General features: G+C 41.7%; 1 protein-coding gene across 13 annotated transcripts in view; it reads right to left on the minus strand.

The window, feature by feature from the left end:
- Positions 1-23915: 23915 nt before the first annotated feature.
- Positions 23916-27554, minus strand: part of LIMCH1 (LIM and calponin homology domains 1) — a 275637-nt gene continuing 271998 nt past the window's right edge. For all 13 annotated transcript variants that reach the window (XM_067531174.1, XM_067531168.1, XM_067531170.1 and 10 more), the window contains one exon: positions 23916-27139. In XM_067531174.1, the coding sequence (XP_067387275.1) occupies positions 27114-27139 (26 nt within the window). In that variant the 3' untranslated portion in view covers positions 23916-27113. The remainder of the gene's footprint in view (positions 27140-27554) is intronic.

Consider the following 27554-nt stretch of genomic DNA (forward strand, 5'->3'; position numbering starts at 1 on the left):
TAGGACCTGGTTCTCATGGGGGACTTCAATCACCCTGACATCTGCTGGGAGAGCAATAAAGCAGAGCACAGACAACCCAGGAAGTTTTTGGAGAGTGTTGTGGACAACTTCCTGGTGCAAGTGCTGGAGGAACATACTAGGGGCAGTGCTCTTCTTGACCTGCTGCTCACAAACAGGAAAGAATTGGTAGGGGAAGTAGAACTGGGTGATAACCTGGGCAGCAGTGACCATGAGATGGTCGAGTTCAGGATCCTGACAATTGGAAGAAAGGAGAACAGCAAGATACAGACCCTGGACTTCAGAAAAGCAGACTTGGACTCCCTCAAGGAGCTGATGGGCAGGATGCTCTGGGAGACTAATATGAGGGGGAAAGGAATCCAAGAGAGCTGGCTGTATTTTAGAGAAACCTTATTGAGGGCACAGGAACAAACCATCCCAATGTGCAGAAAGAATAGCAAATATGGTAGGCGTACAGCTTAACTTAACAAAGAAGTCTTTGGTGAGCTTAAGCACAAAAAGAAAGCTTACAAGAAGTGGAAGCTTGGTCAGATGACTAGGGAGGAGTATAAAAATACTGCTTGAGCATGCAGGAGTGAAATCAGGAAGGCCAAATCACAATTGGAGTTGCAGCTCACAAGGGATATGAAGGGTAACAAGAAGGGTTTCTACAGATATGTTAGTAACAAGATCAGGGAAAGTGTGGGCCCCATACAGAATGGGGGAGGCAACCTAGTGACAGATGATGTGGAAAAAGCTGAAATACTCAATGCTTTTTTTTTCCTCTGTCTTCACAGGCTAGGTCAGCTCCTAGACTACTGCATTGGGCAGCACAGAATGGGGAGGAAGTGAGCAGCCCTCAGTGCTGAAAGAACAGGACTATTTAGAAAGGCTGTACATGCACAAGTCTCTGGGACCGGATGCACTGCATCCGAGGGTGCTGAGGGAGTTGGCTGATGTGATTGCAGAGCCATTGACCATTACCTTTGAAAACTCATGGCGATTGGGGGACGTCCTAGATGATTGAAAAAGGCAAATATAGTGCCCATCTTTAAAAAAGAGGAGGAGGAGGATCCGGGAAACTACAGACCGGTCAGCCTCACCTAAGTCCCTGCAAAAATCATGAAGTAGGTTCTCAAGGAATCCATTTTGTGGCACTTGGGAGAGAGGAAGGTGATTAGGAACATGGATTCACCAAGGGCAAGTCATATCTGACAAACCTGATTGCCTTCTATGATGAGATGACTGACTGTGGATGTGGGGAAAGCAGTGGATGTGATATACCTTGACTTTAGCAAAGCATTTGATACAGTCTCCCACAGTATTCTTATCAGCAAGTTAAAGAAGTATGGGTTAGATTAATGGACTATAAGGTGGATAGAAAGCTGGCTAGATCATCGGGCTCAATGTTTAGTTGGTTGCCAGTAATAAGCAGAGTGTCCTAGGAGTTGGTGCTGTGGCCAGTTTTGTTCAACATCTTCATTAATGATCTGGAGGATGTGATGGATTGCACCCTCAGCAAGTTTCCAGATTACACTAAGCTGGGGGGAGTGGTAAATACGCTGGAGGGTAGGGATAGGATACAGAGTGACCTAGACAAATTAGAGGATTGGGCCAAAAGAAATCTGATGAGGTTCAACACGGACAAGTGCAGAGTCCTTCACTTAGGACGGAAGAATCCCATGCACTGCTACAGACTGGGGACAGACTGGCTAGGCAGCAGTTCTGCAAAAAAGGACCAAGGGGTTACAGTGGACAAGAAGCTGGACATGAGTCAACAGTGTGCCCTTACTGCCAAGATGGCATATTGGGCTGCATTAGGAGGAGCATTGCCAGTAGATCGTGGGAAGTGATTATTCCCCTCTATTTGGCACTGGTGAGGCCTCATTTCGAGTACTGTGTCCAGTTTTGGGCCCCCCACTACAGAAAGGATGTGGACAAATTGGAAAGAGCCCAACGGCGGGCAATGAAAATGATTAGGGGGGCTGGAGCACATGACTTATGAGGAGAGGCTGAGGGAACTAGTCTTGTTTAGTCTGCAGAAGAGAAGAATGAGGGGGGATTTGATAGCAGACTTTAACTACCTGAAATGGGGTTCCAAGGAGGATGGAACTAAGCTGTTTTCAGTGGTGGTAGATGGTAGAATTAGGAGCAATGGTCTCAAATTGCAGTGGGAGAAGTCTAGGTTGGATATTAGAAAACACTTTTTCACTAGGAGGGTGGTGAAGCACTGGAATGGGTTACCTAGGGAGGTGGTGGAATCTCCATCCTTAAGAGGTTTTTAAGGTGTGGCTTGACAAAGCCCTGGTTGGGATGATTTAGCTGGGGTTGGTCCTGCTTTGAGCAGGGTGTTGGACTGTGGTCCCTTCCAACCCTAATCTGCTATGATTCTATGATCCTGGACCTGATTCTGCAAGGTGGTTTGAATTTTCAGTTTCCATTGACTTCAGTGGGAATTGAGGGCACTATTACAGGATTGGATTCCTTTTGTATGCATATAACAGCGTTTTGGTAGGTAGTGAAATCATACATTGTAAAAATTTACTACACAGCATTCGGTAATTGATAAAACAGTGGCAAACATATGGCGTCCACAGCTTGAGAACTTGCAGTCTAATGGTACTATGGCCACACTGCAGTTAAGTAAATGAGAAACTGAGAAAGCATTCAACAATCATCAGAGCTCCCAGTGTATTTAGTGTACAGTTATGCTGAAGTTTCAGGAGCTTGAATATATTCTTTTACTAAATGATATTGCTACTGTTTGTATTACCCCACGTCACTCCCAGTGGTTTGCAGCAGGGAGAGCTCTGGGAAAGTATTTAACATTCCTCTGCATGTGTCCGGGAGTCTCAGTCAGAATGTACTCCTCCCATTAGTGCTCACTGGGTCTGAAGAAACACAGAGAAAATGGATTAAAAAGATTTCACACAGTGGAGGACAATGAAGAGGCAAGATATGGTAGAATACATATGCAGGTTCCAGTTGGCTCCCATAGTGCCCCCTCCTGCAGTGACCTGGGCATCTTCCGCAAGGTACTAAGCTGGCTCAACTCGGAGTGCACTAGCACCTTGCCAGGTTGGACCGCTATTTTTTTCAGGAAGCAAGTCCAGCCTTAAAATGTGCACGAATGAGACCACAAACTGCCACAGAAAGGGGAGAGGGCAACTGGGCTGCGATAGGCCTGGAACAGAATATGTGCAGAGGTGTCCGTCTATATTTAGACTCCTATGTTAGGTACTTATGTGGGATGGCAAATTTTGCTACCTAGGCAGTGTCATTTCATGAGATGCAGCGTTTGACATTATGAAGTGCATTGGGGCAGCCAGCGATGCCTTTGAAAAACTTCAGCAACATCGCGGGAACAGACTGCAAACAACAATTGATGTTTACCGTGCCGTCATTATTGTTGGCGGCCCAGTGCAATTTCAGTTGCTTGACCATGGTTTTGAAGCCTGCTTTTGAGGCCTGCTTGCTTGACCATTCTAGCTTCTGCAGCCTGACCTCTTCCAGTTGGCAGAGACAAATAGGAATACTGAGTAACTTTGCAGATGTCTCAGTTTCTGCATACCACGACACATAATAAGATGAAATACATAACACGTATGCTTGCAGCTGCACATAGATAACAATGAGGGGCATAACAAGTTATCCTGGAACATCTGGGGGTACACTTTTTCACTGCCCAGAGGCAAACTTTCTCACCACCCATTCGATCACCAGATTTTTTTTGATGACCCCAATTATCATGGTGAGAATGGAATGTCGTCAGGGTGAGAACCCAATGTAGACAATAGAATATGTAATAGTTAGTAGAGAGGTAATTAGGTGAAAGCTGTGTATAGAAAGGTATAAAGTCACTACTTAGACAAAGGGATGAACTCCATCAACACCTGATTCCACAGGAGGTGCTGCTGGTCTGGCCAGAGGATCCACTGACTACCTGGGGGGGGCCCCTGAAGAAAGCCATTCCTGTATACAACCTTCTGAGCAACTGCTTAGTTCTCCAGGTTTAGTGAGTATGATATGTTGTAGTTAATTTTAGGCTTTGTATTTAACTAGTATATTTATAGAAAACCTTGCACATTAAACCTTATTGATCTGCAAATTGGGTGTACCGTGTCTCACTGGTATCCACACTGATCACACAGTGTCCAGTAACAATTATCACCACACTCTTCTATGGCTGCGATATGTGGACTACTTATCAACACCACACAAAACGCTTGGACCAATTCCACTTACTACGTCTGTGGTGGATAATGGGAATTAAATGGCAAGATTTGGTTCCAAACACCGAGGTCCTTGAGTGATGCAACATTACAGGTATTAAAGCTTTAATAGCGAGAGCGTAGCTAAGATGGTGTGGTCATGTTGTCTATAGGTCTGATAGTAGAATACCAAAGGCCGTCTTGTACGGAGAATTGCGGACTGGAACTCATTTTAGAGGCAGACCAAGAAAACGTTATAAAGATGTTTTCAAAGCCAATCTCTTGCAACGTTGACTTTAACACTTGGGAGCTCTTAGCCCACATCAAGACCGATGGCAGCAGCTCTGCCACCTGGGAATGCAAGATGTCAGGAGCTCACAAATTGCTGCAATCAAGGAGAGATGTACGAGGTGTAATGCTGAAAGCAGCACAATTGTTTTCATCTGCTGCACTTGCAGATGGCGCTGCAGGTCTGGAATCGGTCTTTGGTCTCATCTCAGGACCCATAATAAGTGTCTGTAGCTCATCTGTCAAGCTCATTGAGAGAATCCATCAATCGTCATCATATGAGGAGGAGTGGCAGAGAGAGGGATCAGATGAATTCATTCACTTAACAAATCCAATCAAATTATGCCGTATGTGGACAGGGGGAGTGGCAGGTACTCTCCCAATGACTGCTGGATAGGAAGATCAATGGACTCCCTTGAATTTCCTAGGAATTGCCAGTCAGGGACAGTTTTCTTTGGGCTGTGTAGCCCTATTTAATCTCTGCCTGTTTGATAATCAAGCAGCTAGCTAGGGAGGAACCTATCCTGCTTAATAAATAGAGTCACTTGGTCCTGTCTACACACAAAAAATGTTTGCAAAATTGCCTGCAATTTCCTGCAATGTTGTGCTGATGGGATTTTGGCTGCTGAGACCATTTTCAGTGCTGTTTTGATTAGACTAGCTCCCAGAAGAGTTATGAATGCTGAAAAGCTGCCCTCTTTGCCCCCCACAAATCCCTGTCCTCTGTCTGTAGAAATAAGGACTCATTAGACAGAGGAATCCCTAAATGGAAGTAGCCAGAGAGGCTATTCCCTGTTGAGAAATTTTGGAGGCTCGCAGCCTTTTCCCGCCTTTCAACAGAACCTGATGTGTCCCACCTGGAAGTTCCCTATTCACCTTCGTTGAATGAACAGTTGTTCTCCTACCCTATTTCTACATCCCCCCTCTTACAGGGAGAGGGAAAGGAGGATGCCTCTCTCCACATTCACCTGAATTTGCATAATGTCTCTTGAAATGTCTTTAAATCTTTTCACAGATAAGAAATTGCATTGGGTGTTCAAAATCTTTCATGGAAGAAACCTCAAGTGGACCCCACCACCACCATTTTTTTTACATCAATTTTTATAAATTGGGTCAAACTCTCAATGCTGGTAAAATGGGTGTGAGGAGCAGCAGAGATATCCCCCTACTGAATTCCACACCATGCAGTTTTATTTGACTGGCTGTGGATTTGCTTAGCGCTATGAATTCTTCTCAAATACCTCCTCCCTGATTCCCATTCACTCCTCCCTGTTGTGGTGTTACCAGAAGATGATGAATTCTACAATGCCAAATGACTTGGAGGCCTATGACAACAGACACCAAAATTCTGCCCCCCGCCCTTTTATTTTAAGCTACTTTCACTGCCTATGGAACCACACCAGAAAGACTCTACAATATCTGGGGGTGAGGAGAAAGGGTGCCTTATACAGAGGTGCATCAGTTTGCCTGTTTTGTGCCCTCAAACTTGAATCCAGGCTGTTAGGTCATATTACTGGCTATGCAGAAGTGATGCTGAAAATATATTATCATGTTTAAGTACATGGGGGCACAAATCACTTACTTGGTGTCATTAACTTAAACCAACAGTAAGGAAAACTAAAAAAAAAAATGTAATTATATCATCAGAGTCTGTGCTTATAGAGCAATTTAAAATCCACACAGATATGGTGCACTAATGAAAAAGCCTCACAAGGCTTCCAACACTGAAGCTACATTATATTTTATGATTTTTGCACAATGGAGGCTCTGGGCCTAATTCTCATCTCATGTCAGTGTAAAACTGAAATTGGTGGTTTGACGCACACCTGAAAGGAGAACTGGGCCTTCTATACACAAGAATGTGTAGGATTAAACAGATAAATAAAGAAGTAAGTAGTTGAATAAAGAAAAAAAAATATATGCTTTGTAGTTTAAATAAAATCAAGGGAGCCATGAGAAGGTATTGAAAATAACATGTTTAAAAATTAGTAAAAAATGTAATTGTCAAAATAAGTTGTTAAAATGCTGAGCTCAAAATCTGGCTGTTAAGAGAAGTCTCTGATTATTAAAACTGGTTCTAACAAACAAAGAAAAGTTATTCATGATGTGATGAACTTATAGTGACTCCCTAACACACCAATGTTATCTTGAAGAAAGGGGTCCAGTTGTAAAATCTTGTCTACTTCAGGCCTAAGAAAGGGGTCACCCCCCAAACCAGCCAAAAACTGGTTTGTAGCTAAGATGATAACAGTCAATATGACATCATTAGTTTGTTGTTCTGTATAAAAGAACTAGGCTTGCTAGGCGTATTTATCAGATCCTACTTGATCATGCTGAAGAAAGCCAGGATGAGAGGGTTATCCCTGGGACTAGTCCTTCATGAGTATTCCGATCAAATGCTTATGAATGTTTTACTGTATTGATGTAGTAATTGCTTATTATGTAGGCTTTTTAGTCATATTTAGAGCAATTGAACAAATATAATTTGGCCTTGAGATTTAATAAAAAGAATTTATGGTTGAATTGGTGTCATGGTAGTACCCTGTATTAGTAATAATAATTCCAGCAAGAAGGTGCATTAGCTTCTGGGGACCTTGGACTATATTAGGAGTCTAGTCACAAGTAAAAATAATTTGGTGGTTCTCATTCCAGTCCACTTCCGGCATATCACAAAACAGTGCCAACTTTTGAACAAACACAAAAACAAAACAAAAAATCCCACCATTTTTTGCAGGCTCCAAAGGAGACTTGGGACCAGAGTTGATACTGAAATTTATTTTGATGTGCACTGCTATATGGGGAAATTTGCTTAAAAATAAAATAAACCATAGTACTTTTTACTACCATAACACTTTCCATCAAAGGATCTCAAAGTGCTTTTCAAATAACAATGAGCCTCACAATGCCCTCAGGAAGTACGTGATTCAATTATGTCCATGTGTATGCTCTTTCTCCCTCCGTTTCTTGAAGTCCATTAGAGGCTTTGCTATTGCTATTACATGGAGGTGATCAGATACTTCAGCAATGGCAGTAGTATAAAATCCTTAGACAGATCTGAGTGGAAAAGCAGAATTTAGACATGTTTGGAAATCAGACAGTTCAACAGTGGTCAGATTTCTAGGACTAGGCTAACCACTTTTAGGAATGAAATGTAGACTATACACACTATTCTGCAAAACCAGAAATAATTCATCATGGGAAAAGGGGGTAATAATAATATTTCCATTTACACACTACCTTTCACTCCAAGAGATCCTCAAACAGTTTGCAAACTTGAATGGGGTATAAAATGTATACAGCAGGATTACTTCAACCACCACTAAAAACAGCCACTTCTTGTGTAAAAGGTGGAAACTGCTTAACAGCACACAAGAACATTATACAACGGTTTAGGAAAGAAAGAAAATAATACTGTATTAAATTAAATGCCAGTGGGAATTTTGCTATCCAAGTTGGAATTTGGTTAGCACACCTGGGTTAATACCCCTCCCCTTACAAAAAAGGCGAAGGCATCCTTTATTAACACAGTTTTGCAGTTTATGAGAAAGCCAGCACCTCCAGATGCAAAGTACTCCCTATCACCATCCTGAAGCAACTGGTTCAATGCACAGGTAGAAGGAAAAAGTAATACTTAGTGAATCACACCACTTTCAACAACTTCTACTGTAGCTGATTCTCAAAAGACTAGCATCAAAGCAAGGATTGACTCATCCTGGTCATTACTGGTTTGTGAGAGCTGGTAGGATCACAGCTATTGGTGGCCTGATTTTTTCCCCAAAAAAATTTCTGAAGCTGCAGAGAATAAGTTTTAAACTGTGCAGCTTTCAGAGAAACTGTAACATGTGTACAATGATGTCAGCAACTCTAATCACGGACACCATCAACAACAGTGAAGAAAGACTCCATTCTGTAAATGAAATCGGGGGGTGGGGTGGGGAAGATAGACTGGAGTAAATGAATCCCTAACCATACAACAGAGCATTTCGGATGTGTTTTATGTTTAAATGTCAAGGGGTAGGAAAGCTTGGAGAGTATCAGAAAGGAAACAGGCTTCTACATAGGGCTTGTAACTGAATTTATACCAGTAGTTTTGCTTGAATAAATTATACAGTTAAAAGAGAAAAATATGAGGGACTAGGTTTCTTTGAGCTCATTCCTCCTATAATCCTACAAATTCCACCTCTGTTTTTAATCCCACCTTTATATAGCACCAAGAGTTATATCTGCATAATATCCAATGGGAAAATACCATTTTGTGATAAATTAAGTGTGAGAGACAATCCACATGACTGGCTTGTTTAACTTATCTAAAAAGCTCTTTGCCCAGCAAATAAGTGAATGAGGCCTATGCTGCCAAAAGGAAGTTGTTAACATAATTTATAGCAATCCTGGGTCACTTTAAAGTTATACACAGCATTTCTTTTAAATGCTTCTGTTTTTAAAGAGCAAATACATGTCAAACTGCTTTTTTCCTACAAATTCACTTCTTTTTATTGTCCACTGCCTTTAGAAAATACATATACACCCCTATTTTCAGGATGCAACCTATCTTTTCGCACAAACACTATAAAACTGCTCAGAATTGAAATAAAGGATGTATAGTGCTTGCGCATACTTCTGTTAAAGTCCGTGGATGTTTTGATATTAATTTAATTTGGAGAAGGATCAGTTCCCTAAGTTACACCACCTTGTGATTCAAATTCTATCCTTAGTTGTTTAATCATTGCCGTTATTCTTTTCCTCCTCTGGCATGCTATATTATATATAGCACACTTATGGAACTATATGACTAATCATACATTATTAAGAAAAGCATTAGGTGGGCAGCATTAAGAAAAGCATTCACAGCCACATTTGCTGTTTTCCATATACTTAGAATAGGAAATGCCACAGAATTAACTACCATGGGTGGCAAATGTTAATTTATTAACAGCATCTCACTACAGATAGACCCCTATGTTACAGATAAAGGCAAAATAAATCTAAACATGTTCTATGGGTTAGTGTACTTATGTGTTTAATTTGTTATCTGTAAAATCACTATAGTTAATATGGATATAAATACATAGTCAATTAAATGTTTCACATAGAAATTAACATTTTAAATAAACTAAAAATATTTTGATGAATGTATATTATACATTCAGATTTTTACTGGTTAGTTTGAAAGAATTCAACTGATAAGTCTTTCTGAAAGCAACTTATTCTCCCCGAAGCACAGTACCAATTGATTATCCAAACTATTAACCTTGGCAAAAATGTCTATTTCAACCCTTGATTATGAATTTGGTTCACATGTCTAATGCTTTGTGTAAGAGAATTAGCAGAAACTCATCTCAATGTGCTTTCAAAAGAGGAAACTAAGCAGACAGCCTTGTTAATTTAGCATATAGACTTGGAATAAAGTACAACATCCATCATCTCATCGAAATTCAATTAAAAATTGGTCCAGTGTCCAAGGAAAAGGAGCCAATTTTCTGTTGAAAGTAGAGTTCTTGGAACATCTCTAAAACCCTTAATGGTACTTTCATTCTGGGAGCCAATATGAAAGAATAACTGGTTTGGGAATTCAAATTACCCCTTACATTAAAAACTAGAACATGTATAATCTTAAAGCTGAGGCCTTTGTCATTAATTTAATGCATGCTGTCACCACAGTACATTGTACATCACTACAAACAGAGAGTTCCAGCTAGGCTTTTTAGTTATGCTTTAAAACCTTCACATTTTCTGCCTGGTACATACCCTCACTGAACAACCTTTAGAATTCAGAGACAATTATGATGTTCAGAGACTCATTGCAACAGCAAGTCTGAAATATCCTGTCTTACTGTATATAGCATATAGCAGCTATTATCCACTTATAGCAGGTTTATTCTGTGTGTGATAAAAAAGCACTACTTGCAAACACATACCAAGATTTAATATTGGAGAAAAGGCAAGCTTAAAAGTATTGTAACAAGGTTTTCAGCATTAAACACAATTTTGTTTCAGATTTCAACTGTTAAATGTCTTAATTTTTTTTCTTATTTCAGTAATATAATGATGATAAGCTTTGACAGCCTGTGACTCTGCAAAGAGGAGATTTCTCCTTGCTCATTGTTTCTCAAACCAATCTCCTTGCCTGAAATTTGATTTCCAAAGTGCCTTGCAGTCCTTTAGCTGGATGGTAGCAGGCACTCTACTCACAGCACTTGTAATCATTTCAAGTAGGAACACACTTTTGGAGGTTTTTGGAAGCTAGACAGATTCTTATCTATCTAGTGGAGTATTCACAAAGATGATATAATCAGTTTAACCCTTTAATACCCTCCTCTATTACCCAGCTGACTGCAGAAAACACGACAGATTGTGCCACAATCTGAAGTAAATAGCAGCCACATTTCTTGAATGAACGTTTAACTCTTGGTATGTAGTACTGATGCATTTCATTTTGGTGACGCTTGTTATCATTTGTCTTGTACGAGTGTTTATCTACCGGTTAAAGCAGCACACTGTGATCAGGACTCTTGCATTCTGATTCAGTCACTGATTCCCTTTGGGCTTGTCTTCACCAACAAATTAGGTAATGTTAGAACATAACATTGAGTAACTGAAGTAATTAACAAGATGTTAAAAATGACTTAGTACTAGAGCTGGTTGAAAAATGTTGCCCCTGCCCGCACACACACACAAATACATACACACACAAATTCAATTTTCAGCAGAAATTTAAATACCCAAAAATTACTGGCTGAAACCCACAAATTGTTATTTGGAAATGCTGCCACAATGCCTCATAGGAGTTGTCATCGGGGTACACCTCAAATTCCCATTCTATTCTGTAGTCTCTGTGTCCCACTTTATCCATTTGAAAATAGGTATAATAATTATTATGTGCCAAGCAGGAGTGTTTGTAAGTCTGAGTTAACTAACAATTATGATGTCTCAGCCATCACTCTGGTAGACAGATATGTGTCTGACTGTATTATTATTTACGTATTTATTTAGGAAGCCCATAAACAGAAAGGGTCCAATGCCTGGTTCCAGCCAGCTTTTCAAAGTTTATGGAGCAGTGCCTATGTTTATTTAAACCACTCCCCCCCCCCAAGTTGAAATAGCACAGCAACTAATCCAAAACATTTTATAGAACAAGTGAGAAGAATATGGGCAAAAACGCAGAAGTCAGGACTGTGGTGAAGATATTCTGAAGCATAATCCTTAGAAACTTTGTACAATGGATGAAGACAGCATAAAAAGAAGAGAGCCCTTTTTTGTCCTGTGCTGCATTCCAATACATGACGGTGACACTGGACTGATTTTTATAGTGGGGGCGCTGAAAGCCATTGAACAAAACCGTAAACCCTGTACATGATGGAAACCACTTCAAGCCAGGGGGTGCTGCCACACCCCCGCTACCCCTAGTTCCAGCATCCCTGATACATGATGCAAAAATGTTCTATTACATCTCTCTGTAGTTTTTAAAACGGGACTATAGTCCAACAAGGTTCAGGGTGAGCTGGAATTTGGAATGGGAGCCAGATTGGGATTTACATGTGTTTGAGAGTTTCTTTGCACTGGCCAAAGGATTTAGAAGAGGGTTTTGTCTGGTAAATGGAAAAAACCAAACCTGTTTTTGTTGCACCCCCTGTATGTTGTAATTTGACCCTGTTGGATGCCAACCCCTTTTCTTTACCTGAGGGCCACATTTGCTCACTGAGGCACTTTCATTCCTGGGCATCATTTATTATGAATTATCTACAAGGCGTTTCTGGACAATTCTCAACTTTCGGCCTGGTGTATCAGTCTTCATTTTGTGTTTCATGCCTTCGATAGTTAGCAGTGGCTAACAAAAGTCACCTTTCTGCTTTCCATTAACTTTCTGGTGTTCTAGAAGTTCCTCTTTCTTTTGACTGTGGCTTTGCAAGTTCATATTTCACCTGCTTTTTTTCTGGAGATTTAAACTATTGGAATTTCTTTTAAAGCCTAAAAATGGAAATTTATAATCAATGTAACATACTCGTTAACTCAAGTATTGTGATTTTATTTTGTCCAGCAGTTTGAATGTTAGGCATAACAGATGCCAAACTGGGTGCCCTCTTTCTTGAAGATCAACCACATCTCATCAAGCTCAAGTAATGCACGTTCACAATACTCCTGATTCTTGCTAACTAAAATGAAATGAATTTTGCTGGAGGAAAGGTTCAGCTTCCGATGCTCTAGACTCTTTGAGCATTATTCTGTATTTTGCACGTGCTGTTCCCATCCAGTGAGTTACTTCACAAGAATTTATCCAAATGTTGTGTGCCTCTAACTGTTAAGTAGGAAACACATCAGGATTACAAGCAGCTTTGAGGAATGGGATAGAGTGGGATGGGTTACAGAGAATACAGGAACTGGAGTTCCTAACCACTCCAGAAAAAAACCCAAAGAGGCAAAAGAACAGAATTCCATTAGTTCTGTTTGCCAGAAGCTGGGAATGGGCGACAGGGATGGATCACTTGATGAGCACCTGTTCAGTTCATTCCCTCTGATGCACCTGGCATTGGCCACTATCAGAATATAGGATACGGGGTTAGGTGGGCCATTGGTCTAAACTGTGGCCATTCTTATGTTCTTATGTCATTTACTACATTCATAATAAGTAAGCTGACATTTTAGCTGTCAAGGAGGAAAAAAGGCACTGAGAAGGCCAAACTATTGGATTACACAATCTCCATTCCATAAATTAATTACATGCATCTATATAATTCAATTATTTTGCCTATCTAAGGGGTTATTGTTTAACCTGATTAAAAATAGATTATTTTCATATATTAAGTTTTTTGTTGCACAACAATTGATGTTACATAGCGATGATGTGAATTTTCATCATCACCATCAAAAGAAATGTGACAGCTGTAATGTAAATGTTACAATCTGTAGTTACCATTGTTTTTGGCACCTACTTTCCAGGGGGTATAACACACTGTAAACAGAAGATTTGCAGCATGGCTAAACCATAAGCATCCCCTATGCTGCCCAACCAATGAGTCTCAACACTGACCTGAAATGATTAAATCTAGGATTGAAAAAGTAGTTTAGTTTCTGTGCCTACTCAATCTTTGGCATCTCCACTGAGACTGCTAATATGCATGCCAGCTTTGAAGGTGGTTTTGGGATGCAGACATTTGAGAACTAAACTATGAACATCTTCTTTCACATAAAACACTGAGCAGCCATCAGATAAGCTGGTTGCTACTGATTTGATTTCAGCCCAGTGATGTAGACATGAAAGTCCTGAATGTCATTACCATTGCTGGAATCACCAGTCCCCAACATTTGCCAGTATTTGAATAGAACAGCTTAGACTCACACCACTATAGAGACAAGAGTCAGCTGAGATAATTTATCTTACTATAAATAAATTACTTATTTCCATTTTTTATCATCAAAATTTATCTATTTGTATCAGGACCATGTCATCCAGTGAATTCGAACAAACCTTCATATTACTCAGAGAACAGCCTTAAAAGGTGACTGTAGTCCAAATGAAGAATGATATAAGATATTATTTGGTGGTTCTAGGTGACGTATAATAACAAAATCTACTAGCAAAAGCATTGCTAAGAATCAGGATTTCTATTCCTATAAAGTGTAAAAAAATAGTAGCAGCTTTTATTCAAGGAGAACGAATCAGATTCTGCCACAACCTCTCAAACACAGCAAGTTATTTACACATTGCTGAGGGCAAAAGGACATTATTCACCATCCTTTAAATGGATATTTGCTTTGTCAACTGTCGCGTGCACATGTATATATAATAAACTCTGCCACAAGGTAACATTTTGGTTTAAACAAATAGGAAACACTGACAACAGGAATCAACTGATTTAGTTCAACTAGTAACCCACATACCTCCTGTCATCCTGTGGATGAATGCTAAACATGTCTGTTGCAACCAGAGATAAGTGTTTGAAAGTGATTTTGCAAGTGGCAAATTGATTTTGGAATCCAACTGGGTCAACTGGAACAGAAGTATATGTACATCAGACAGCAGCAGGCTCCATCATGGAAGTTCTCTTCCCTATGTCATACTCCCTTTTTCAAAGTAATATACCATAAAGTAAATGTTGTACTCTTGGCAGGATGTGTGACAAGTGGTTCTGCTCAGTGTTAAGTATTCATCATTATGTAAATGTTCTCCTTTCAGTCTTGTGTTGGTTTGGTTCGTTTTTTGGGGGGGGTTTTGGGAGGGGGGGGTTGCATTTATATATTTAAGGAAGTTTTAACAGGTTTAAAAATCACTGACATAAAAATATCAGAGACAAAGCGATAATCATTATAACATTTTGTTGGAGAAACACACAGTAGTATAATCATCAAATCTTTCAATTTAACAGGGTGTTACCATTTTACAAAGTGAAAGCTTAGCCTAAAATCAGAGTGTGCAATTTAATCCTAATTTTCCTCTCCTCTCATTCCACACACACACACACTTTTAAATTGCTGGAACATAACTGGGGTGAGGCTTAGGAGACATGCAAAAGCAGTAAATTATGATCTATTCATTTTAATAGTCTAAGAGGATTTTTATTTGTATGTTTGCATAGCCCTCATTTGTCCAGGTGGTATTAGCTATAGGAATCATAGGTTGGAATAGTGGGGCACTGGTTTGAAGACGCATCTTCTGGATGGCAGTTAGGTTCAGTGCAATCACTTAGTGGTACCTCTAGCTCTCATGAGGATGTGCACATAATGCATATTAACTTGTCTCCAAAAACTATTTCAATGTGAAATATATTCTAAAGAATCAAGAAACCCATTAAGATACAAACAACAAGACCTCCTTGCACAAGGCACTAATGGGGAGAAGTTTGTTGGGGATAGAAACAAAATAAAAACAGTAACGTATTCCAGAGGGGTAGCCGTGTTAGTCTGTTTTTAAGGTGCCACGGGCCTCTCACTGTTTTGCTAAAGACTAACAAATTTATTTGGGCATAAGCTTTTGTGGGCAGAAACCCACTTCGTCGGATGCATGCAAGTAATATGTATAAAGCAAACACAAAATCAATCAGGTAACTAATCAACACCTTCCACAGCCATTCCCAAAGTGCCAAAGGCCATAGTGTAATCGTAGTGAATCTTACTAGAAGATGCAAGCACAACTAGCAGTTAAGAGAGCTCGACTTCATTTTCAGCTCAGACACATAGGCATGGCTGGAAGGGGCAGTCAGTGAATAAGGAACAGTCTTAAACAACTGCATGAATCCAAACCAAATGGTAACAACAGGCTGAGTGCTTCTTATAAATACATAGTCCAGCACAGAGATCCTATGCTGAAATCCAGGGCATTTGCATAACTTCTGCACAACGGAATGGTTCCAAATCATCTGAAAGGGTTTCTTGGTTTTTTTTTTTTTTAAGTATCAGATTAGACAAAAATTAAAGTTAAGTTTCCTTAACAACAACTTGCCCCAAAACATTGTCATCTCATGAAGATGTGTTTAATAGATTGTATCCAGGTTCTGAGGCCTTCAGCTTGTCTACTATTTAATAACAGCAATTTCAGAATCAATATAATCACTATTCCTCCCCATTTCATTATGCATATTTGTATTGTCTAATGAATCAGTGGGAAGGCAAAAAAGAAGGGTACCTCGCTATGGAGATGAAGGCATGTCTATTCCTAGGGTACCTGGATTCAGTTCCCCGAGAATCAGTTCTGTTTTGGCATCTTAAACAAAGGGGTCAATGTGATAAGCAGCTGGCCTCTCTTAGGCAATGGAAGACCTGAGGTTTTGGCTCCACAGCCTGTTTAGCCAAGCTCACCTTGTAGCAGATCACACCTTTGGTTTTTAGAGCTACAAGTGAAGAGGGACAAGGCCAAACTGAAAATAATAGGAAAGAGTTTCTGCATGCAGGGATGAACTTTTTGTTCTTCCTTATCTATGATGTATAAAGCCATTGCCCTGTTGTTTGATATAAATCTCCCTTATCTTCATCCTATGTTTTTCTGTAAAGCCAGGAAGAGTAGTCTGACTGCCCTAAGTTCTAGGACATTTATATTTTATTCCTTATCTGAGCTGGTTAATGTTCTCTTTGTACTTCCCAGTCTATGAAACCTGCTTCCACTGTGATGATCCTTTTGTCTGGCTAGGAAAGGGACGTCTATCAACAGGTGGGACCTCTGGGACCACTGGCAGAGTGAGAAGTTAAACTGACTATAACTGTTCATAAGCACTGAGGACTGGTTTCACGACTGAGCGCCACAAAGATTTGTAGAGGTTTCATAATCAGATGCAACCGAGTCCATAGTTATTCTGATTCATGATATCCTGGCAACCAGCAGCTCTGGACACCACAACCTGCTGGAAAGTTGCTGGTCTTGAGATATCTGGTTGATGTAAGTATCTTTCTTTTGTTGGGAACATCTTGGCTTGAGATGTGCTTGTATCGACTCTAGATTGGAAATGACTACTAGACAGAGGGAACTCTTCTTCATGTTCATGAGTCTCTCAATCTCACACACATTGCATATTATATAAGCACCCACAATTCCATATTTCTGCAGAGCTGGATAATAGTTGTTGTGCTGCTCTGTTCACTTCTGGGAACATAGAGGCATTGATGCATGTTATCCAGAAAATGGGTGTACATGTGAGTCACATAAAACTAGTTTGGCTATTACTGTAAGGACTTTTGTGAATGTCCTTTGAGTAGATCAAAGGCTGAAGGAAAAAACTTTTGCTGGAAGCAGAGCCATGCCTAGGGTACAGTGAATCGAGGCTATCACCCTGGGCCCCATGCTTTGGGGGACCCCATGCTTCGTGCCAGGACTGGCTGGGAGATGGGCGGCTGCAGCCCGCCTCCCAGTTGTGCACTGGGATCGGGTGGGAGACGGGCGGCTGCAGCCCGCCTCCCAGCTGCATACCAGGACTAGGCGGTGGCTGCCAGGGTCCCGGCTTCGTGCTGGGTCCGGCTGGTGCAGCCCGCCTCCCGGCTGGGAGCAAAAACCAGGCAGGAGGCGAGTGGTTGCAGCCTGCCTCCCAGCTGCAGGCCAGGACAATTTGCCTTGGGCCCCTCACTCTCCTAGGGATGGCCCTGACTGAAAGGGAATGTATGTGGATCTCAAGAATAGGTAATGTGTGTTTTATGGACATGCATATATATTCAGAAATTTCTTGAAGTCTATTGAGTGTATTACTATTACCCTATAGTTAGAGCCACCATGAATTTTTAACTTCTTCATACAGAGTCTTCAGCTCCAAGAATGCTACAATTCCTCTTGTCACCTTCACACTGAAAATGGAATATGGTCAAGATTATACTTTTAGTTCAATAACTGGCTCCATAGTCCCAAACCTAATGAAAGATGTAGTATTTCTTGGAAAGTTCATGATGTTTTAGTGGATTCCTGGAAACCAGAGACAGGATAAAAAATGCTTTGAATGGTCAATGCTGGAGAACATCCATCACATGCTGTCTGATCTTAGAGTTTATCATTTGGAAAGGAAAGAGATTTGAGTCATTAAGCAGAGTTCTGAACAGAATTTTGTCTAGCAGCTGTTAAGCTGAAGACATGTGAAGTTGCCATATAGTTTCCTTAGACTTGTATGGGCTTTCCTCTATTGGTACTATTCCCATATTTGTCCTGTGAGTAACAGAAATCCCTTCTTATTTTTATGGCAGCTGGGACTGCAAATCTAAGGATTTGTGTTGAACAAAACTGTAGTTTCAGCTCCTTCTAGATATTTTATGGGAGTTGAAAGGGAGCATTTGGATTTGCCAGCTTTGTCTGCTACTGCCTTTTCCAATGTTCCCCAATCTCAGAAAATTTCAAGGAGTAAATACGATCTACTTTGAAAATTTTGTGGACAAAGGATACAGCATCTGATAAGAGAATTAGAAGCCATGTCTTGTGCTGTGAAGTACACAGGGTGCAATCCACAAAACAACACAGATGCCTAAACTCCTAAGTCCCTGTGTGCAGCACCACTGTGCATTATGAGCCACCAGCTTGGCTGCCACCTAACCCTGTAGGTGGTTAAACTCACTCAGTTCCTAACTTTCTGCTGTAAAAGTCCCCTAAGCACTTAAATTTTTGACTCTAGGGCATGCACATTGCTGCTCCGCATGATGGGATATTCTGGTATAGGGTTTCCTTACTTTCTCCTGTTGAAGCTGTTCCACTGTGGATGTATAGTGGATGTAAGAGTGATTGAAGCAGAAGGACTGGAAATGGGATCTCTCACCTCCCAGGCAGGTGCCCTCACACCAGAGCACAGAGTCATTCTCATTCTCTCTGGCCCAATGATTGCTCAAATATTTATCCAGAGTAGAACAGTCACTGGGCCTCAAAGAGAGAGTGAAAATGCCTCTATAGTCCAGTGGTGAGGGCACCTTCCTGGAAGGTGGGAAATCCCAGATCCATTCCGCCTGCATTTTCAGTATACATTTTCAATGAATTTCCAGTATTTATACAAAGTGGAAACAGCTGTAATAGAAGTTATTGAGGGAGTCCCTCACCAGAATATCCCAGAGGTCAGTAGTTAGAGCAATCTGCTGAGAGGCAGGATTGGAACAGAGGTCTCCCTTCTCCCACTCTGCCTAAGGAGAGGAATTGAACTTGGGTCTCCCACATTCCATGTGAGTGCACTAATCACTGGGTTAACCCTTATAAGGTGAGCACCCACCCCCGATTTGTGTGGAGTAAAACAGATGCCCAACTCATTGCTGCAAGAAGTGGCTTAGGCGCCTAAGCTGTCTGAGTCTAACTCATAAGAGACTCATAGACTTTAAGACCAGAAGGAACCATCATGATCATCTAGTCTGACCTCCTGCACATTGCAGGCCACAGAACCTCACCCATCCATTCCTTTAGTAGGCCCATAGACTGGCTAAATTACTGGAGTCCTCAAATCTTGATTTAAAGGCTACAAGTTTTAGAGAATACACAATTTACTTTAGTTCAAACCAGCAAGTGACCTGTGCCCCATGCTGCAGAGGAAGGTGAAAACCTCCCAGGGTCTCTGCCAATCTCGACCCCAAATGTGGAAATCAGTTTGACCCTTAGCATGTCAGGAAGACTCACCAGTCAGACACCTGGGAAACAACTCTCTGTAACAACTTAGAGCCCTCCCTCTCTTGTGTCCCATCTCTGGCTGTTGGGGATATATGGCAATAGCAGTAACAGACGTGTGTGATGGTGTGTACAAATGCCACATTGGGAAACAAGGGGTTAAGGAACTACTCTGTACCCAGCCAGTCCCGCCCCGCCAGACCTGTAGGAAATCCTCCAACTGGAGGAGGAGTTAAAAGGCAGGGGACTAGCTCACTTGGTAGCAGACTAGGGAAGAAAGCAGACTTGCAACCTGCAGCTCCAGCATGGAGAGCAGAGGGAAGACAGAAATCTCTCCTAAGACAACTGCCCAAAGATCCCTCCCTGAGGGAAGGGAGGACTGCCACAGAGACAGCCTGAGAGGGAAGCATTCCCCTCTCCCCCTCACATGAACTCTGGATTTTGGTAATCCCCTTTATTTCTTGTTTGGATTACCCCAGCAGGGAAAAGTCCTTGGATTGAGCAGGCCTGGGAGAGTGGGCTATACCAAGGGAAGAGGCAGTTGCCATCTGAGAAAGAGCTACCATGCTGCACGCCGCCACTAGAAGATACCTTGTGATCAGTGGGCACCCTTCACACTGCCTTAACCCGGACAGTGACTTTGGGACAACCACAAGGGGGAGATAGGCAGTGGCCCAAGGAGGCTAGCCTTAAGCAGCCTTGGCTTTCAGTAGAGCCTGAGTGGATACAAATATGTGGATCTGCATCCATGAGAATAAACTTCTATTCCACCCGTAATCCGCACTTCCTCTTTTAGATGTATCTGCATCCACACTGCCAATCAGCTGTTTGCAGCCAGCCACCCCCTATCAGGTGTTGAGCTTCTGTCCCAACAAACAGCTGATCAACCCTGCCCACCACCTAACAGCTGATCAGCTCTTCTGGTGGCACTCAGGGATGGCAGCTGCTCCAGCCCTGTCCCAGAAGTCCCAAAGATCCAGGAAAGTCAATCCATGACCTCCGTGACCATCCGATCCACAATCTGCAAAAAGTGGTCCAGGGATATCCACATCCAGAGATATGGATATCCGCATATATAAAGCAGATATCCGTGGATTTGCAGGGCTCTAGCTCTCAGATCACTGATAGCCCGCAAACGGCCCTTAAGTATCCTCTCATAAAGTAAGTTCTCCATTCTTCTGACATCCTAGTAGTCTTTTTCTGCAAACTGTTCCAGTTTCAATTAATCTTTCTTAAACATGGCAGACCTGAATTGCACACAGTATTTCAGATGAGGTCTCACCAGTGCCTTGGAAATACTTTGCTTGATGCATCCCAGGATCGCATTAGCCTTTTTCACAGCCACATCGCATTGGTGGCTCTTAGTGTGATGGATCAATACACACAGGTCTTTCCTCCTCTGTCATGTCCATCTGATAAGCCCGCAAGTTATAGCAAAAATCCTTGTTAGTCTCTATGTGCATAAGCTTGCACTTTGTAGTATTAAATTTCATCCCATTTCTATTACTCCAGTTTCCAAGTTAATCCAAATCTTCTTGTATAATATTCTGGTCCGCCGCCATATTGGCAGTACCTCCCAACTTGTGTCATCCACAAATTTTATTAGCACATTCCCACATCTTGTGCCAAAGTCATTAATGAAAATCGTGAAATAAATTTGTTCTAAGGCCTTGCATACAATTGAGGTCAAACCAACAGGCCTGTAGTTTCCCAGATCACTTTTTTCCCCCCCTTTCTTAAATGTAGGTCCTATGTTTGCAATTCTCCAGATGCAGGATACAGTCCCCAAGTTTACAGATGCATTAAAAATCCTTGTTATTGGGCTTGCAATTTAATATGCCAATTCTTTTAATATTCTTGGATGGAGATTATTTGGAGCCCCTGATTTGGTCCCATTAAGATGTTTGAGTTTGGCTTCCACCTTGGCTGTGGTAATTTCTACTTTCATAGCCTTGTTCCCAGCTGGCTGGTTTCTGTGCATAGACTGAGAACAGAAATAGGTGCGTCCCTGCAGACCACACAAAGACAGCTATCTCAGAGAGGGGTAGAACTTAGCACTCTGCCCCTCTTGTCAGCATCTCCTACTGACTAGCTTAGGCAGCTCCCCGCTTAGCATGACGGCTCTTGTGAATCATATTCTTAGATGCGTCTCTCTCCCCACATTCATTGTCGAGAGAGCCCAGGTATCTAACTTGGATTTGTGAATCACAGTGTTACCTAAAATGTAGGTGCTGTGATGCTCAGTGTTGCAACACCTACATCTCTTTGTGGATCCCACCCATTGTTTCCAGGGATGAATTAACAATAAAAGAAATGGCTAATGAGATCTTTAAAATAAAATGTTTTTTCTTTTAATGACTTGAGTGATCCACAGCTCTAAGACCATCACAAGAAGTAGTAGCTCTTGCAGTACATGTAGTGCATAGAGATGCCTACAGAGTAGCAGATGAGGCCTCAGAATCACTTAAGAGTTCCTCTCACCTTTTGTGTCCATATGATATTTTAGACAAAGATCTTCTATGGGGATAGGAAACCACTGTTACTATCTTTGAAATGATTACTAGGGAATCTTTAAGCTCCTATTACTTGTAAAATTTCAGTGGCTTTCAGATTAGTCATTTCCTCTTATAAGGAAATTCTATTTCGATTACATCCTCAAAGGAGATATTTAGAGGCAGATGTGAATCCTTCAGCTTTAGAAGGGGCATTTTTCCAGGCACCTTTTCGCTTTCACTGGCCAAGTGATGGTCATCAGATTAGACACAACTAAAGCAGAATTTCTCTTTTGAGGCTGGCTGTAGGCAAGGCCCACACATTGAGCATGTTGTAGATTTTGCCTTCATCTACCTTAGCTGTCCAGCTACCCTGAAGAAAGGGGAGAGGAGTCTGCTTCTTAGGGAGGGCCAATGAGTCCTCATCCTAGTAGTTTCTTGGGTGGAGTTGTCTGTTCAGCTTCTCAGAGGCTGAGCAAGAGGAAACCTGTACAAGAACGCTTCCCATGCAAAGCCGGGCCTAGGGGAAGTAGGGCTTTTAGCCCGGCTCTCACCATAAGCAGAGCAGTAGCACTGTTTGCTTTCAGCTGTCCCCAGAGCACTATCACAGAGTTCAGATCAATGCACCTGGAATAAGCAGAGTACTGCTACTGACTTTGCATTACTGTAGCACCTTGACAGCAAGGCCCTACTGAACGAGGGGCTGTGGTAAGAGAAAGTCCCTGCCCCAAAGAACTTACAGGACTGGAAGTGCTAGAGGGACAGCTGGATGCAGGTGGCGGCCCCTTTACATTGTCCCAGTCAATGGCAGTCCCTTGCCTTCAGTCACTGGATCACGGGCAGTCCCCACACAGCCTCCTGGCCTGCAGGTTGCATCTGCACACAGCCCACTGGCCCAGCCCCCCTTCCACATGCCCGGGCTACCTGGAGGGAGGCCGCGGCTCTGAGCAGCACCAGCGTGGCACCGACCACTGGGGCCAATCCCTGACCACAGGGCACGGGCCCCCCGGGGCCTGGACAGCGCAGGAAAACGGGGAGGGGGGGTGCATGCCGGCCTGTGAAGCGGAGGGAAGGCACCGGGGGCGACCCAGGGTTACGGCAGCAGAACCGGGGAGGAGGCGGCCCCCGGGGATGGGGCCACAGGCTGGGAGGCTGGCGTAGGCAGGGCAGGAGAGCCGCCCCCCACGCGGCAGCCACATTCCTGCCGGGCCCCGTCAGCCTCGGTTCCTGGCCCTGGCCCCATTCACCCCGCTAGCCCCCCCACGGGCCTCTCAAAGGCAGCGGCAGCCCCCGCCGGCTGGGGCCCGTCCCGCCCCGCCAGGCCCCGCGCTCAGGGCTGCCGCAGGCAACTAGCAAGGCCGGCCGCAAGGCTGTAATAGGCGGGAGGCGGCTTCAATTTCGGCGCCACAGCGGCCTCCGGTGGCCGGCAGCCGCACGTGCAGGCGTCCCGCCTCGGCGCGGCGGCTCGTCCCTCCCTGCCTCCCGCCCTGAGTGAGGATGCGCTGCCGCTGCTGTCCCGCTCTGAGCAGGCCCTTGGCGCAACACACGGACTCCTGCGGCCAGGGCAGGGCAGGGCATTGCCGAAGCGGGGTTGAGCCCCAGCCCCCTGCAGGCCCTGGGAAGCCGGTCCCCGGGGATGGGCTTTGGACAGGCCCAGGCGACGAGCCCGGCCTATCTCCCACCTCAAGAGCAGCTCCGGCCAGAGCCAGGTGTCACTGGCCCCGCTCTGTGTTTTCCGTCGGGAGGTGCTCGGCGCCCGGGGCTGACCTCAGTGCCACTCAGGCTACGCACGCGAGGGGGGAGCGTTGCTCCAGCTAGGAGACTCCAGCAGCTCGTTAGGGCCCGGCCCAAGCTTATAACAAGACAAATCAACACACCAAGTTTATTCAATGTTTTATTTATAAACATACATTCACTATAAAAGCGGTTGCAGTTATGACAATTTCTCCTACTGTCCCGAGGCATTTTAGAATAAATATTGTCAGTGAAGATTAGTGTAACGGTAGTGAACGTTAGCGCAACGAGGACAGGAATTGTCCTTGAATGGATGTGCATATAAGGTGGATCCCTTTTAGCTCACCCACCTTTATGTCATGTATATACTCCAATAACACTACTTAGCGGGAGTAAGGAAAACCACGATGAAAGTTGGGTAGCGAAATAAATGAAATGGTTATAACAGTTATCCTATGTTCTCTGAATAACTAGGTGGTAAACAAGCTTTTGGAAGAGCTAAAAACATTACATTCTACTTGCTCAGCAACAATATATCACTTTTTGAAACAAACATGTACATGATAGCTTAATGTAGTAAAGCATTTTTCCTGCAACCACCCAAAAAAATTGACAAGAAATATTTCAAAGTTACGGTTGAGGTGGAAAAAGTTAGGCCTTAGCCTGACCGAACTCCCATTTAACAAGACTCCCAGTGAAAAATAAATCAAATATAAACAGAAACCATTGGCAATTAGAATTTAGAAAATGTTCTGTACTGATGACTAGTTCTTCATTATGGAAAAACATTGTGTGGTTTAAGAATGCTGCTTTGTTTTACTTCACTTGAATTTTGGTCCATATACAATCATGCCCCACTAAAATATGTATATATGAAAATACAGGAGAAAGAGGGCCTACATTTTCAATAGGCTTCAATCAGATATCTATTTGTGCGTTTGCAACTCTGCATATAAAACCTCCAGCTTGCACATGCATTTTGGCTTCAGTCACACTTCTGCTGAAAGCACTAGGAGTTCATTAGAAGCAGACCATACTTGTGTGACAACCAACACTTAGGCACACAGGTGACTGATTTACCCATCTAAATTTTATCACCTATGTGCATAAGTATTAATAACTAAGATAAAATGTTCACACACAAGCATGCAAAAATGGAGGTCATGTTTTGAAAATTAGGCCCACAATATAATATATTGACATACCCTTAGTGTAACAGATGGAGTTAGACAGATGTAAAAAGTTCTTTATAAAAATCTGTACTTTGAATTTCTTTTTGTGCATTATTTGCAATAAAGTATAATGACGACTACATGCAAAGTGTAAACATGAAACATCAAGGTTATCAAAACATTAAACAGTAAATCATGCAAATAGTTAATCAAAACATTGGATGTTGCTGTATATATCCAAAAGTTTTTTATTATTATTTTTGTAGGTTTAAAAAAAAAAAAAAAAAAAAACCCACCATGTGAAGTCCTGTGAGCTTTACTCTTGGGATTTATTGCATCCATAAGTCACCACTGTGTGCAACAGCTTCGCATTTTCTAAGGCACAGTTTTAATGAAACAACATTTAACTTTCTATTAGACAGCAACAATGTCTTAAAATGACAACATTGTACAAATGTTTTCAGTGACAAAGTATTTCTGCATGAGCATGCAACTTGCATGCAAAGAACTGTCTAGCATTTTAAATAAATAGATGATATCTATATAAACATTTAGAAAAAAATTATTGCTTACCTAATATCCACCTTATATCATTTTACTAACACATCAAAAGACAATGGATGTGTACATATTCTGTCACATACAATAAGGAATCTCTTAATTTAGTTTATCATGATTTTAAGGCAGAATAAATAGATTTTTTTCCCATTTTAAACAGCATCTTGAGCTGCTAAAAATGTGATGCTTTTGAATAACTGGTTTTTTTTTATCAGCTTGCTGAAATTCACCATGTAGTACAGTTAGTAAACCAGTACTGTAATGTTTTACAACTATAGTATGTCAGCTACTTTTTAGAGTATATTCTTGATCTTTACACACAGCTCCAGTTGCTGTTTCAGAGGCTATTGGTAGGCATTAATGAGAGAATACACTTATTATAATGCACAAGGTGCAACCGACCCAAATGTACTTAACAGTTTTGTTTCTTTATTTTTGTTTTGTTCTGCACAGTGCCACAGATTGGACCTCCTCCTGTATTCCTTATACACTCACAACTCCCACTGAGTGCAATGATAATTGTATACAAAAGGAACACAGGTTCAGGACCACTTATATACTGCTGTGAATCACAGCTGTTCATAGTGGACACATTCTAATCATATTGACCATTTATGGGACGCAAATAAACCTGTCTGGTTTGTAAGTGTATTTCTACTATATAACATCTCATTGAGGTACATGAGATTCATAAGATCTGCTAATTCATTTGTAACAACTCTACTGGCCATGAGAAAATTACAAGCCAACAAATCGATCCCCTTACCATCAACCACCAACCCACCTCTGGTAGATTCAGCTTCATCCACCTCAGCCTCCAATAATTTGATAGTACTGTATAATTCTGCACATGTTAAGAAGGATTTCCCCTTTATTATGCTACTGGGGATTTTCGCAATTGGTAATGGCATACACTCTTTCAGGCTTAATGAAGAAATCTTTATTTGATAGAATATTAAGCTGTAGTGTTGAATATTACTTGATGTATACACACACTGAAAAAAAGTCCTAATGCTAAAGGTGCAATAATTTATTTATATAACTCCTACCCTCCACTGAAGGTAATATAGCACAAAAAGTTTCAAAATTACAGCCTGTATTATTAAACTAGTGTCTGTGTAAAAAAGTTAGTTTCAGTAATAACAGAAAAGTCACTTGTGATGTTTAGTTTTGCAAATGCGCTAATTAGATGCTATCTTTAAATGATTTCTCAGGTTGGCGTATTCTAGGACTTCCATAAAGGTTCTGTAAACTTAATTAATTTCTAGAAATATTAAAACAAAATAGGTTTATTGAATATTTTATGACTTTCAAAAGAGCAAAATAACAGATTTTAAATCATGAACATATCTGACAATACGGAAAGCCTCTTTTTTAATAATACTTCAGATATGAATTACCAAATGTTCTTCATACACATTATGCAAATTCATTAAGAAAGGAAAAAATCATACTGTGCTTTAAAGTAGCAGATACAGCCTTTAATATGAGCATTACAAAATGAGATGAGAGCTATGAAGTCCATGGATATGAGCTCTTACAAGTGATTGTCTGGAAGCAGCCCCAGGGACACGATGGGGAAGTTCCTTCTTGCAGAAAGTTTTTAGGACTGAAATTCCTGTCACAACGTTGTTGGCTGCCCAGCAGCTAAATTAAAAATAAAAACATAGTAACAGAAAGGTGACAAATTTTGACACTTGTTACTTTTTAAACAATGGAGTAGATAGGATTTTCCTCATGTGACATTTATATTCCAAGAAATCCTGGCAAGAATTTTACATCTCTAGTGCCCCTAATTCTACAGCCAAATAAGGGTATAAGTTAGCCACCAACATGGAGGAAAAAAAGAAAGGTTATAATATAGGCCTAGATGGAATATATCCTTTATGTTTGAAAGCCAAATTATTTCCTTTGCATTGCTGGCACATTCTGCATGCACTTCCAGTCAATTTACACACAAAAGTATGATAAAAACAACATTGTGGTAGAACAACATGGCAAAGAATGATGTCATCTTTAGTTGATTCCATTGTGCCAGTTTTGCATTATATGATAGCACACA

This window comes from Emydura macquarii, unplaced genomic scaffold, assembly GCF_026122565.2.
Source record: "Emydura macquarii macquarii isolate MOO-44397 ecotype Brisbane River unplaced genomic scaffold, CSIRO-AGI_Emac_v2 contig_3128, whole genome shotgun sequence".
Taxonomy (NCBI): domain Eukaryota; kingdom Metazoa; phylum Chordata; order Testudines; family Chelidae; genus Emydura; species Emydura macquarii.